We start from the raw sequence: 14,753 nt of genomic DNA on the forward strand, positions 1-14,753 counted from the left end.
CTAATACACACAGTACTAATACACACAGTACTAATACACACAGTACTAATACACACAGTACTAATACACAGTACTAATACACACAGTACTAATACACACAGTACTAATACACAGTACTAATACTCACAGTACTAATACACACAGTACTAATACACACAGTACTAATACACACAGTACTAATACTCACAGTACTAATACACACAGTACTAATACACACAGTACTAATACACACAGTACTAATACACACAGTACTAATACACACAGTACTAATACACACAGTACTAATACTAATACTAATACACAGTACTATTACACACAGTACTAATACACACAGTACTAATACACAGTACTAATACACACAGTACTAATACACACAGTACTAATACACACAGTACTAATACACACAGTACTAATACACACAGTACTAATACACACAGTACTAATACTCAGTACTAATACACACAGTACTAATACACACAGTACTAATACACACAGTACTAATACACACAGTACTAATACTCACAGTACTAGTACACAGTACTAATACACACAGTACTAATACACACAGTACTAATACTACTAATACACACAGTACATACACACAGTACTACACACAGTACTAATACACACAGTACTAATACACACAGTACTAATACACACAGTACTAATACACACAGTACTAATACACACAGTACTAATACACACAGTACTAATACACACAGTACTAATACACACAGTACTAATACACACAGTACTAATACACACAGTACTATTACACAGTACAATACAGTACTAATACACACAGTACTAATACACACAGTACTAATACACACAGTACTAATACACACAGTACTAATACACACAGTACTAATACACACAGTACTAATACACACAGTACTAATACACACAGTACTAATACACACAGTACTAATACACACAGTACTAATACACACAGTACTAATACACACAGTACTAATACACACAGTACTAATACACACAGTACTAATACACACAGTACTAATACATACTAATACACACAGTACTAATACACACAGTACTAATACACACAGTACTAATACACACAGTACTAATACACACAGTACTAATACTCACAGTACTAATACACACAGTACTAATACTCACAGTACTAATACACACAGTACTACACACAGTACTAATACACACAGTACTAATACACACAGTACTAATACACACAGTACTAATACACACAGTACTAATACACACAGTACTAATACACACAGTACTAATACACACAGTACTATTACACACTAATACTACAGTACTACACAGTACTAATACACACAGTACTAATACACACAGTACTAATACACACAGTACTAATACTACAGTTATACACACAGTACTAATACACACAGTACTAATACACACAGTACTAATACACACAGTACTAATACACACAGTACTAATACACACAGTACTAATACATACTAATACACACAGTACTAATACACACAGTACTAATACACACAGTACTAATACACACAGTACTAATACACACAGTACTAATACACACAGTACTAATACACACAGTACTAATACTCACAGTACTAATACACACAGTACTAATACACACAGTAATACACACAGTACTAATACACACAGTACTAATACACACAGTACTAATACTCACAGTACTAATACACACAGTACTAATACACACAGTACTAATACACACAGTACTAATACACACAGTACTAATACACACAGTACTAATACACACAGTACTAGTAATACTACTATACACACAGTACTAATACACAGTACTAATACACACAGTACTAATACTAATACAGTACTAATACAACAGTACTAATACACACAGTACTAATACACAGTACTAGTACTAATACACACAGTACTAATACAGTACTAGTACTAAATACACACAGTACTAATACACACAGTACTAATACACACAGTACTAATACACACAGTACTAATACACACAGTACTAATACTAATAATAAACAGTACTAATACTCACAGTACTAATACACACAGTGTTATACTAATACACACAGTACTAATAAACAGTCTAATACTCACAGTGTGTTATAAACAGTACAGTACTAAACACAGTACTACACAGTACTAATACACACAGTACTATAAACACAGTATAAACAGTACTGTGTGTTATAAACAGTACTAATATAAACACAGTACTAATTATAAACAGTACTAATACAACAGTACTATACAACAGTACTATACTCACAGTTATAAACAACAGTACTAGTACTATAAACAGTGTGTAATAAACAGTGTTATAAACAGTCTGTGTGTTATAAACAGTGTTATAAACAGTCTGTGTTATAAACAGTCTGTGTATAATAAACAGTCTGTGTGTATAAACAGTGTTATAAACAGTACTTATAAACAGTGTTATAAACAGTGTTATAAACAGTGTTATAAACAGTGTTATAAACAGTCTGTGTGTTATAAACAGTGTTATAAACAGTCTGTGTATAAACAGTCTGTGTGTTATAAACAGTCTGTGTGTTATAAACAGTCTGTGTGTTATAAACAGTGTTATAAACAGTCTGTGTGTTATAAACAGTATGTGTGTTATAAACAGTGTTATAAACAGTCTTATAAACAGTATGTGTGTTATAAACAGTGTTATAAACAGTGTTATAAACAGTCTGTGTGTTATAAACAGTCTGTGTGTTATAAACAGTGTTATAAACAGTATGTTGTGTTATAAACAGTCTAAACAGTGTGTGTAAACAGTTATAAACAGTCTGTGTGTTATAAACAGTGTTATAAACAGTCTGTGTGTTATAAACAGTATGTGTGTTATAAACAGTCTGTGTATAAACAGTGTTATAAACAGTCTGTGTGTTATAAACAGTGTTATAAACAGTCTGTGTGTTATAAACAGTCTGTGTGTTATAAACAGTGTTATAAACAGTGTTATAAACAGTGTTATAAACAGTCTGCGTGGACAGCGGCAACCCTGGCTATGGAGTAGACGTGTTTGCGGGAAGCTCCGCCTCAACTTTTCTTTTTACCTCACTTATTGTTCTTAATTTAAATTTTGGCGAGTTTGAACTAACAAGAAAGACAAAATGACAAGAAAAGGCAAGGGGTATAAATCTGAAAAAAGCCAAGACGAAGAGGGTTGTTTCGACAACGATGCCGAGGCCACTGAAGAAGCTGGCGCTACTGCAGCTAGCCCTGTAGCTGCTAATGCTATAGTCCCGGCTACAAACGAAGACGTCTTGGCAGCAATAAAAGCATTGAAAAGCGCTGTAGATGTGAGATTCGACGAGCTAAAAGGGTCCCTATCCACCCTCAAATCTGCTCTATCAGACGTTACTGAACGTGTGTCGTCAACCGAGGCTGCCGTGGAATCGCACGAGAAACGGCTAGAGGAGCTGGAGAGGCGACACGCTAGCCTTGAATCCCAGTACACGCTACAAGAAGCCAAGCTAGACGACCTTGAGGCTCCCGGAGGCAGAACATCCGCATCATCGGAATCAAGGAGAAAGCTGAAAACGGTAGGCCGACGGAGTTTGTTGCCAAGCTGTTACTGAAGCTTTTGGGAGAGGAGAATTTTGACCGGCCCGTGAATGTGGATCGTGCACATCGAAGCGCAGCGCCTGCTAAAGATGGTAAATCTAGGGCTATCATTGCAAAGCTACACCACCTTCAGGTGAAGGAGCTGGTGTTGAAGCTTGCCAGGGAGAAAACGCCGCTGCAGTACGACGGGCGCTCTGTGTTCATCTTTCCTGATCTAACGTCTGCTACCATGAAGAAACGGAAGGTGTTTCAGCACATTAAGGAGAAATGCAGAGTCAGGAAAATCAGGTGCGGTTTCAGGCACCCAGCAAACTTTGTGGTCACAGTGGATGGCAATACTGGCACGTTCAACACCCCGGACGAAGCCGAAAAATCCCTGAGTCGGGAGGTACGGGACTGGAACATGAATGTTGGGTCAAGCCGGCAAGTTGACTAATTTATCTCCGTATTATCAGCAACATATAAAAAAAAAAAGACCAAACTCGCATTGAGAATTGAGAGGACAAATGTTTTATTTGCAATTATTATCCACGGTTGAGGTGGAGTCTCTCCCTTGCTTGGAGAGAGGTGAGTAGTTGTTTGCTATCTTGGGCCTTTATTGGCCCCCTGAGTTTAGCTTTAACTTTAAGTCTGGGGCATGGAAGCGTTTTCCATGGGGTTGTCTCTCCCCTTTACTATGTTCATGTGTTCTGTTCGATGTTCTTTTTTTGTCTGCACATCTTTTTTTCGGTTTACTGTATATTCCTTTTTGCCATGGTCATGTAACAAATTCCCTTATGTAGCATATTATGTCAGATAGACCTACATCTTGTAAACACAGTGAAGGTGGAATTACATTGGTCAGTTGGAATGTACGGGGGATCAATAGCCCTCTTAAGAGAAGAAAGGTTTATGCACATCTACGCACACTCAAGGCTGATATTTCCTTCCTTCAAGAAACGCATATAAAAACAACGGCAGCAAAAATATTGTGTCCTTCATGGGCATCTCATGTATTTCAATCTAATTTTTCTACAAAAGCAAGAGGGGTAGCGATCCTTATTAAGAAAACAATAGCTTTTATCCACAAGCAAACTATTTCTGATCACAGGGGCAGATATTTAATAGTTAAAGGGGAACTTAACTCTGTACCAGTTACCCTAATTAACGTGTATGGGCCAAATTTTGATGACCCCATTTTCTTTCAGAATCTCTTCAACACTATACCCGATATGTCAAACTCAAATATAATTTTGGGTGGAGATTTAAATTCTGTTTTGGATCCTGTCTTAGACAGACAACACTCCCAAACCAGTTCATCTAAGAGCAGTGTTACTCTTAATAATTGAATGCAGTCATATAATCTAGTGGATATTTGGAGACTCCTCAACCCCACAGCAAAATACTTTTCTTTCTTTTCAGCAGTTCACAAGTCTTATTCTAGGATTGATTATTTCATTCTGGATTCTAAACTTTTAACACAAATAGTTGACTGCAAGTATCATAATATTCTCATATCGGATCATGCCCCTGTTTCTGTGAAACTTAAATTGAATTACAAGAGGGGAGAATTTAGCTGGCGCCTAAATAATGCAACACTGAAAAATAAAGAATTTTGCTCTTATCTCTCAAACCAAATAGATCAATATGTACAAATGAATGACACTGGTGAAGTTGATGATTCCACACTTTGGGAGGCCATGAAGGCTGTTATTAGGGGCCACATTATATCCTATGAGGCAGCAGAAAAAAGAAAATCTAAAGAAAGGTTAACTGAAATTGATAATCAACTGGCTGATATGGAAGTGTTATATAGAGAAGGTAACAAACCTGAGTTACTCAAGAAGATCACTGCATTACGATATGAATACAATACTCTACTGTCAAAGAATGTGTCACGTTTACTGGTCCAAATTAGACAAAAATATTTTGAATTTGGCGACAAGCCCCATAGGTTGCTATCCCGTCAATTAAGGCAAACTCAGGCTTCTAGAGCCATACACTCTATTAAGTCAGATGATGGCACTCTCTGGACAGACCCTGAAAAAATTAATAAATGTTTTGCTGTTTTTTATGAACGTGTCTATCAGTCACAAGGAGAACCTGATCCTGACGAGATGGAAACATTTTTTGAAAATCTGGACCTACCTAAACTATCAGCAGAATCATCTCTTTCACTAGATAAAGAAATTAATTCAAAAGAAATAATGGAAGTGATCTCCTCCCTTCCCAACAATAAGGCAGCTGGGCCAGATGGCTTCAGTATAGAATTTTTCAAAGAATTTAGCTCTAAATTATCGCCTCTCTTATTACGTATGCTTAATCACTCAATGTTGAACTCAAGGTTACCTCCCACCTTATATAAAGCCAACATTTCACTTATACCCAAGCCAGGCCGTGACCCTATCTTGGTCTCATCATACCGCCCCATTTCACTGTTGCCTATAGAAACCAAAATCCTGGGTAAAGTCTTGGCTAACAGATTAAAGGAGCACATATGTTCCATTATTCATCCTGACCAATCAGGTTTCATGCCAGGGAGACATATGTATTTTAACTTGCGTCGTTTATTTCATGTGTTGTACACGGAGCACACAGAGGAGGTTGATCACACTTGAAAAATTTGGTTTTGGACCCTCCTTTATGAAGTGGATTGAGATCATTTATTCACACCCAACTGCCTCTGTTATCACCAATCAAAACATTTCATGCCCTTTTGCAATCAACCGTGGGACCCGTCAGGGGTGCCCTCTCTCCCCTTTTTTATTTTCAATAATTATTGAGCCACTTGCTGCCAGTGTCAGACAAAGTCAATTAATATCCCCCGTTGAGATACATGAGCAAGAGCATCATCTCTCGTTGTATGCAGATGACATTCTTTTGTTTATATCTCGTCCTGAAACATCAATACCTGCCCTCTTGACTCTAATTAGCAGTTTCGGCAAACTCTCTGGATTCTCTGTTAACTGGGACAAAAGTGAGTTAATGCCAGTGTCCAAGGAGGTTAATATGACGTATTTATTGTCCACTCCCTTTAAAAAGGCTTATGAGCATTTTTCATATCTTGGTGTTATTGTTACGAAAAAATCGGAGGACCTCTTACGAAAGAACTGGAACAGCAAAATTGAACAGCTTAAGCAGGGAATTAATTTCTGGAAGACTCTTCCTATTTCTCTCGTAGGGAAGATTAATGCTATTAAGATGATTGTACTGCCGCGTTTCCTCCATCTTTTTCAATCCATTCCTTGCTTTATTGCTCAGTCTTACTTTAAGCAACTAGATTCCATTATTGTATCATTTATCTGGAACTACAAAGCCGTTAGAATTTCTAAAAAACATTTATGTAAAGCAAAGAATGTTGGTGGCTTTGCTTTACCAAATTTTAAAATGTACTATTGGGCTACTCATCTGTCTATGCTTGCTTGGTGGAGAAGGGGCCCCCCCTCTATTTCAGATTCATGCCCAGCGTGGCTACGCATAGAACGGCTGCTTTGCAAAAAGTCCTCCTTGCTGGCACTGCTTAATAGCCCCACCACAGTCAAGAAGTCATGCTATAGTAACAGCCTTGTAATTCATGGCACTATACGCATATGGGAGCAGATAAAATCTTATATTAAGGCTCCAAAAATGTATACTGACACTCCCATTTGTAATAATCACTCTTTTATACCAGGCATTAACGATGCAGCTTTCTTTGACTGGAAACAAAAGGGTATTGTTAACATAAATGATTTGTATATTGAAGGAAGTTTTGCCACATTTAGACAGCTACAAACTGCTTATAATATTTCTACCTCAAGCTTTTTCAGATATTTACAAATTAGAGACTTTATTCGTAAAAATGTAACGAACTATCAGAGCCTGAATAAGCACGAAACTCTTGAGACAATGAATAAATTTGACCCGGCTACTCGCGGGGCGGTTTCCTTCTTTTACAAAATTCTTCATAAGGGAGCTGTGCTGGGTACCGAGGAGCGTAAGCAGGCATGGGCAGATGAGTTAAATTTGGAACTGAGTGATGATATTTGGGATGAATGTTTGCGGAATGTGCACAGATGTTCAGTTAATGTTAGACACAATCTTATACAGTTTAAAACAGTCCACAGACTTTATTATTCCCTGGAGAAGCTAAACAAATTTTACCCTAATGTCTCACCTGTCTGTAATCAATGTAAGTCCATGATAGGTAATTTAGCACACTCATTTTGGTTATGTAGCAAACTCCATTCATATTGGAAAAGTATTTTTCAATGCTTCTCTGAGGCTTTTGGGAAACGTTTGGAACCTGACCCACTTGTGGCAATTCTGGGAGCTACAAGTCCCTTGTCTTTTATTAATAAATACGAGAAGAAGGCTATTGAATTTGGGATGGTGCTTGCCAAGAAATTGATATTACGTGTGTGGAAGTTGGACTCTGTGCCTACATACGACCTGTGGTTAGGAGAAATGTCTAACACACTGCATTTGGAGCGACTGAGATACTATAACGATGATAGAGGAGATGTGTTTGATAAGATTTGGGACCCTGTACTAGGATTCTTTAATGGGTAGGCCGCTCTATAGTGCTTTACTATGCATATGTATGTGTATTTTTCTTTTTTATTGTACTCTGACATTCACTTGACAAAACTTCTGATCCTTTTACTTAATATTTATGTTTTGACCATGGACCGCGGCTGCTAATTTTGATGTGCTTTGTTCTGTATGTTATATGTGTTTGTATGCACTGTCTGTTCTAAAAACTGAAAACTTCAATAAACATATTTAAAATAAACAGTCTGCGTTATAAACAGTCTGTGTGTTATAAACAGTCTGTGTATAATAAACAGTCTGTGTTATAAACAGTATGTGTGTTATAAAGTCTGTGTGTTATAAACAGTTTAATAAACAGTCTGTGTTATAAACAGTGTTATAAACAGTCTGTGTGTTATAAACAGTCTGTGTGTTATAAACAGTGTAATAAAAAGTCTGTGTTATAAACAGTCTGTGTGTTATAAACAGTGTTATAAACAGTCTGTGTGTTATAAACAGTCTGTGTTATAAACAGTGTTATAAACAGTCTGTGTGTTATAAACAGTATGTGTGTTATAAACAGTGTTATAAACGGTCTGTGTTATAAACAGTCTGCATGTTATAAACAGTGTAATAAACATTCTGTGTTATAAACAGTCTGTGTGTTATAAACAGTGTTATAAACAGTCTGTGTGTTATAAACAGTGTTATAAACAGTCTGTGTTATAAACAGTCTGTGTTATAAACAGTGTTATGAACAGTCTGTGTTATAAACAGTCTGCGTGTTATAAACAGTCTGTGTTATAAACAGTCTGTCTGTTATAAACAGTCTGTGTGTTATAAACAGTGTTATAAACAGTCCGTGTGTTATAAACAGTCTGTTATAAACAGTGTTATGAACAGTCTGTGTTATAAACAGTCTGCGTGTTATAAACAGTCTGTGTTATAAACAGTCTGTCTGTTATAAACAGTCTGTGTGTTATAAACAGTCTGTGTTATAAACAGTCTGTCTGTTATAAACAGTCTGTGTGTTATAAACAGTGTTATAAACAGTCCGTGTGTTATAAACAGTCTGTTATAAACAGTGTTATGAACAGTCTGTGTGTTATAAACAGTCTGTGTTATAAACAGTGTTATAAACAGTCTGTGTGTTATAAACAGTCTGTGTTATAAACAGTCTGTCTGTTATAAACAGTCTGTGTGTTATAAACAGTGTTATAAACAGTCCGTGTGTTATAAACAGTCTGTTATAAACAGTGTTATGAACAGTCTGTGTGTTATAAACAGTCTGTGTTATAAACAGTGTTACAAACAGTGTTATAAACAGTCTGTGTGTTATAAACAGTCTGTGTTATAAACAGTGTAATAAACAGTCTGTGTTATAAACAGTCTGTGTGTTATAAACAGTCTGTGTTATAAACAGTCTGTCTGTTATAAACAGTCTGTGTTATAAACAGTGTTATAAACAGTGTTATAAACAGTCTGTGTGTTATAAACAGTCTGTGTTATAAACAGTGTTATAAACAGTCTGTGTGTTATAAACAGTCTGTGTTATAAACAGTGTTATAAACAGTCTGTGTTATAAACAGTGTTATAAACAGTCTGTGTGTTATAAACAGTCTGTGTGTTATAAATAAACAGTCTGTGTTATAAACAGTGTTATAAACAGTCTGTGTGTTATAAACAGTCTGTGTTATAAATAGTCTGTGTGTTATAAACAGTCTGTGTTATAAACAGTGTTATAAACAGTGTGTGTTATAAACAGTCTGTGTGTTATAAACAGTCTGTGTTATAAACAGTCTGTGTGTTATAAACAGTCTGTGTTATAAACAGTGTTATAAACAGTCTGTGTGTTATAAACAGTCTGTGTGTTATAAACAGTGTTATAAACAGTGTTATAAACAGTCTGTGTGTTATAAATAGTGTTATAAACAGTTATAAACAGTCTGTGTGTTATAAATAGTGTTATAAACAGTCTGTGTTATAAACAGTCTGTGTTATAAACAGTGTTGATCAGTAGGTGGCAGTATGTTGCTAACAGGTTAAGATCACCAAAGAAGAAGAAGAAGAGGAGGAGGAGGAGGAGGTGAGGAAGAGGAGGAGGTGAGGAAGAGGAGGAGGTGAGGACCGTTTCACGTGTTTAAACTTTCCCTCAGTCTGCTCGTGTTCAGCTCTACAGGACGTTAGCTCGCTACATGCTAACATGAATGCTTGTTCTCCGCCCCGTTAGCCGCTAGCCGTTAGCCGCTAGCCGCTAGCCGTTAGCAGCTAGCCGTTAGCCGCTAGCAGCTAGGCTGGTAAACACGCTTCCATTATCGGACGCCTCTGGTTGTCAGAGCCGTAGTAACGGGGCTCGGTCGTCCTGTGACGTCATCAGGGTGTATTCATCACGTGACCGTTCACATGTAGACCTGTCGGGTCGTCAGGGCTCCGTTACCGTGGAGACCACCCGGAGCCATGGCCACCCACACGGAGCTGCCCGCCTCACAGCACACCTCCTCCCCAGAGGAGGCGCTCTCTGAGCCCGCAGGACGCAGAGAGCGCCGGGGTCAGAGAGCCAGGAGGCGGGGCCAGGAGGAGAGGGGGCGGGGTCAGGAGGAGAAGAGGCGGGGTCATGGAGATAAGGGGCGGGGTACTGTAGAAGAGGCGGGGCCCTGGAGATAAGAGGCGGGGCCAGGAGGAGAAGAGGCGGGGCCCCGCAGAGAAGAAGGAGGGTGTGACGGTGAAGAGGACGTGCAGCGACGGGAAGCGGCGTTGGGATAAGAAGCATTACTGCGCGTTCTGCCGGCGGCCGCAGGTGAAGATCGCACGTCACCTGCTGACCAAACACGCCGACCAACAGGAAGTGGCGTCCGCCAGCAAGCTGCCGACAGGCTCCAAACAACGGCACCTGCTGCTGGAGCATTTACGCTGCCGGGGCAACTACATGCACAACATCGAGGTTCGTTCACCTGTCTACCTGTCTGTCTACCTGTCTGTCTACCGGTTTAACCTCGTCTGTCTACCTGTCTGTCTACCTGTCTGTCCCTCAGGTGATCAGACAGGGCACCGGAGAGATCGTCCCGTGGCGTCAGCCCTCAGAGGACGTCGATGCGAGGAACTACCTTCCCTGCCCGCTCTGCCTCGGTTTCTTCCTTCGCGCTGATCTCTGGAAACATCAAGCCTCCTGTCGTAAGAAGCTGACCTCTGACCCCTCCAAAGGCTCCGCCTCCTCAGCAGAGACGACCCCTGACCTCGTGAATGACGCAACCTCTGACTCCACTGGTAAGTCGGCCTGTGATCCAGCAGCCGACGGGACCGACGAGTCCACAGAGGAAACTTCTAAACCCTCAGGAGACACGACCACAACGGACCAGACCGGGACATCTGAGACTGGGACCAAACAGCCCATGACCTCTGACCCCATTGTTGATCAGAATGTGACCTCTGACTCGGGGGCGGACCAGCCCAGGAAGCGCAGCAGGGTCCAGGCTGCGGCATCCCGCCTCCTTCCGATTTCCAGCGGAGCATCTGAGAGCTGCAGCGAAGTCCTGCACCGCATGAACCAAGACCAGGTCTCCCACCAGGTCTGTACATCTGTCAACCTGTCTATCCACCTGTCTGTCTCTCCACCTGTCTCTCTGTTGACCCGCTATTCCTCGCTCTGTCCAGGTCAAATCTGATTGGTTGATCTGTAAATACGGAAACAAGTTAATGGGGAACCAAGATGGCAGCCAGAGGAGGTACGACTACGTCAGTCAGAAGCTGAGGGAGCTCGGCAGGTTCCTTCTAGCTGCTAAATCTCTGGACTCTGGCGTCCAGAACCTGCAGGACCTTCTGGCTCCGGGCCGCCTCAGCCTGGCTTTGGCTGCTGCCAGAAAGGCATCCGGATACCGGTGGAGCCGCCCTCCACTGGTGGTGAAGACCACGCTGAAGACGGCTTGTGAAATTGCGATTGGAGAAAGTCTGCAGGACGGAGACTGGGAGGCTGCAGCCAAGACCACGGACTTCTACCACCTGCTGGGGAGGGAATGGGACAACCTGGGGCTGCTGAACCCGGACCCCAACTCAGGTAACACCGGGGGTCCTCTGGTTAAGAGTCAAAGCTAAACTTTGTCCTGGGGCAAAGAGGAAGGACTAGAGTGTGAACTGTGACCCTCTGTTGGGGTTCTGGTCTTTACCAAACCATTGAAGATCTCCACACTGAGTCTTATGTTGAACTTGATCATCCGACTGCTTTCTGACTTTATCTAGCCGCTGCAGTCGGAGCCAAGCTGAAGAAACGATTGGTCCAATCAAGAAGTGAGAAGTGTAAAGAGCAGTCTGAACCCAGACCAGAGGGTGAGTCCCTTCCTGACCCCACACCCCATACCCCAAACCCCAAACCTAACCACTGATGACAACCCTTCATCAGAATACAGACTAGCTTAACTTGTCCACTAGATGGTGCTGTATGACCTTGTCTGTCTCTCTACCCGTAGTTTCAACTCAGAGCAGTAACCGACCGGTGACCTCCATGAGTCCACCAGAGTCCAGGCTGCAGACTGCTATTACAGGTGGGTCCATATGGATTCAGGTGACCATGAATCTATTACTGCTTCAGTTCAGAGAGACCCCCTTTGTCTCAACACCTCTCTGTCTTTCAGTCCCTGTGGCTCCTGGCAAGGTCCGACGTCGCCCATGGTCCTCTGCAGAGAAGGAGGCGGTCTGGAGACAGTTGGGAGTCCATGTGCTGGTCCAGTCAGTACCGGGAAAGGAGGTCTGTCAGCGCTGTCTGGACCTGGAGCCTGTCCTCAGAGGGCGACACTGGAAAGATATCAAGAACCAGGTCCACAACCAGATCCAGAGCCAAAAGAAGCAGCAGTTCCATGCCCAGATGGACTTCCAGGAGAACCAGGAACAGCAAGACCAGATCCAGAACCAAAAGAAGCAGCAGTACCAGACCCAAATGGACCAACAGGGCAAGGACCACAACCAGAGGAAACAGGAGTACCAGGGCCCGATGGACCACCAAGACCAGGACAATATTCACAATAAGAAGAAACTGCAGTACTCTACCCAGTTGGCCCACCAGGACCACCTACAGATTCACAAAAAGCAGCTGTGCCATGCCAGACTGGACCACCAGGACCATATTCAGATCCATAAAAAACAGCTGTACCAAATGGGCGACCAGACCCAGGGCCTGCAGACCGCCTTGGACCGGGACACTTCTATACTGACGGGCACACCTTATGGACCTGATGGGACACATCAAGCCCCTGGACAGTCACTGCTGGAGCGGGACCCCACTATTGGTCCATACCCACTTCCACACAGGACACTGGGGCCCCACGTGGACCAGCTGCTGTCCAGGACGGAGTGGACTGACGAGTCTCTGGTCCAGCACTACTCAATGAGCAGGCAGCTGGACCGGAACCTGCTCCAGGACGCGCCCCCAGGACCGCCGTCCAATCCACACTCTGGACTGGTCCACTTCTGATGGACAGGCCCACAAGTCTCCACTAACAATGAGCAAGCATGAGGCCTCCTTACCCCCCTGACCTTTTAAGACCTGGGACCTGGAGGACTCCTCCTGCTCCCCAGAATAAAATGTAGTACTTTTAAAATGGAGAACTTAAGGAACATTGAGAGGATAGATCTTTGAAGAACTGTGTGCTCGTTTAGGCTACTCAAGTACTGTACTTAAGTACAATTTTGAGGTACTTCTACTTAACTTGAGTATTTACATTTTATGTAACTTTATACTTCTACTCTACATCTCAGAGTGAAATATTGTACTTTAAACTTCACTACATTTATTGGACAATATAAGTTACGAGTAGGCTACTTTACAGGTTCTTAAAACAAAATCAACTGATAAACTTTGATGTAGTATTAAGAAGTATAAAGTCTAATGATGAAGTCACTGAGCTTAAACTGATGAACACATTAATGCATCAATAATTAATATGTCATTTGAAATGGTTCATTCTGCATGAGTACTTTTACTTTGGGAACTACAAGTATATGAAGAAGCCAATACTTTTGTACTTCAGTATCATTTTGAATGTGACAGCGTATTTTTACACAGTGCTCGAGTAAATCATTTAATCCTGAATACATTGTTTGTATAAATGTGAAGGGATGACACTCACAAAGTGACCTGGTGAAGGTGACGGAGTCTTCAGTGACAGTGTCTTCAGTGATGGTGTCTTCAGTGACGGTGTCTTCAAGAGACCTTCAGATGACGGTGTCTTTAGTGACAGTGTCTTTAGTGACAGTGTCTTTAGATGACGGTGTCTTCAAGAGACCTACAGGTGATGGTGTCTTTAGTGACAGTGTCTTTTGTGACGGTGTCTTTAGTGACATTGTCTTTAGATGACGGTGTCTTCAGGTGACGGTGTCTTCAGTGACGGTGTTTTTAGTGACGTCTTTAGGTGACAGTGTCTTCAGGTTATGGTGTCTTTTACATTACATTACATTACAGTCATTTAGCAGACGCTTTTATCCAAAGCGACTTACAGGAAGTGTATTCAACATAGGTATTCAAGAGAACTACTAGTCACCAGAAGTCATAAGTGCATCTCCTTTCTTAAACAAGCATCTTAAAGCATAAGCCAGAGCAAAAGTATAGTGCAGAGGCAAATTACTACGAAAACAATAATTGCAACAGACTAATACGAATATAATAAGTGCTACAAACTACTACGAATAGGATAAGTGCAGTAAACAAG

General features: G+C 41.1%; 1 protein-coding gene across 1 annotated transcript; it reads left to right on the forward strand.

Annotated features, from left to right (window-relative positions):
- Window positions 1-3,113: 3,113 nt before the first annotated feature.
- LOC129093790 (uncharacterized) lies at window positions 3,114-14,131 on the forward strand. Its single transcript, XM_054601913.1, has 9 exons — window positions 3,114-3,545; window positions 3,701-3,990; window positions 10,468-10,606; window positions 10,700-10,999; window positions 11,091-11,624; window positions 11,710-12,109; window positions 12,292-12,378; window positions 12,519-12,593; window positions 12,684-14,131. Exons 1-9 carry the CDS (start codon window positions 3,114-3,116, stop codon window positions 13,517-13,519), a joined length of 3,093 nt encoding a protein of 1,030 aa, XP_054457888.1. The 3' UTR covers window positions 13,520-14,131.
- Window positions 14,132-14,753: the final 622 nt, after the last annotated feature.

The sequence above is a fragment of the Anoplopoma fimbria genome, chromosome 7 (genome assembly GCF_027596085.1).
Source record: "Anoplopoma fimbria isolate UVic2021 breed Golden Eagle Sablefish chromosome 7, Afim_UVic_2022, whole genome shotgun sequence".
Taxonomy (NCBI): domain Eukaryota; kingdom Metazoa; phylum Chordata; class Actinopteri; order Perciformes; family Anoplopomatidae; genus Anoplopoma; species Anoplopoma fimbria.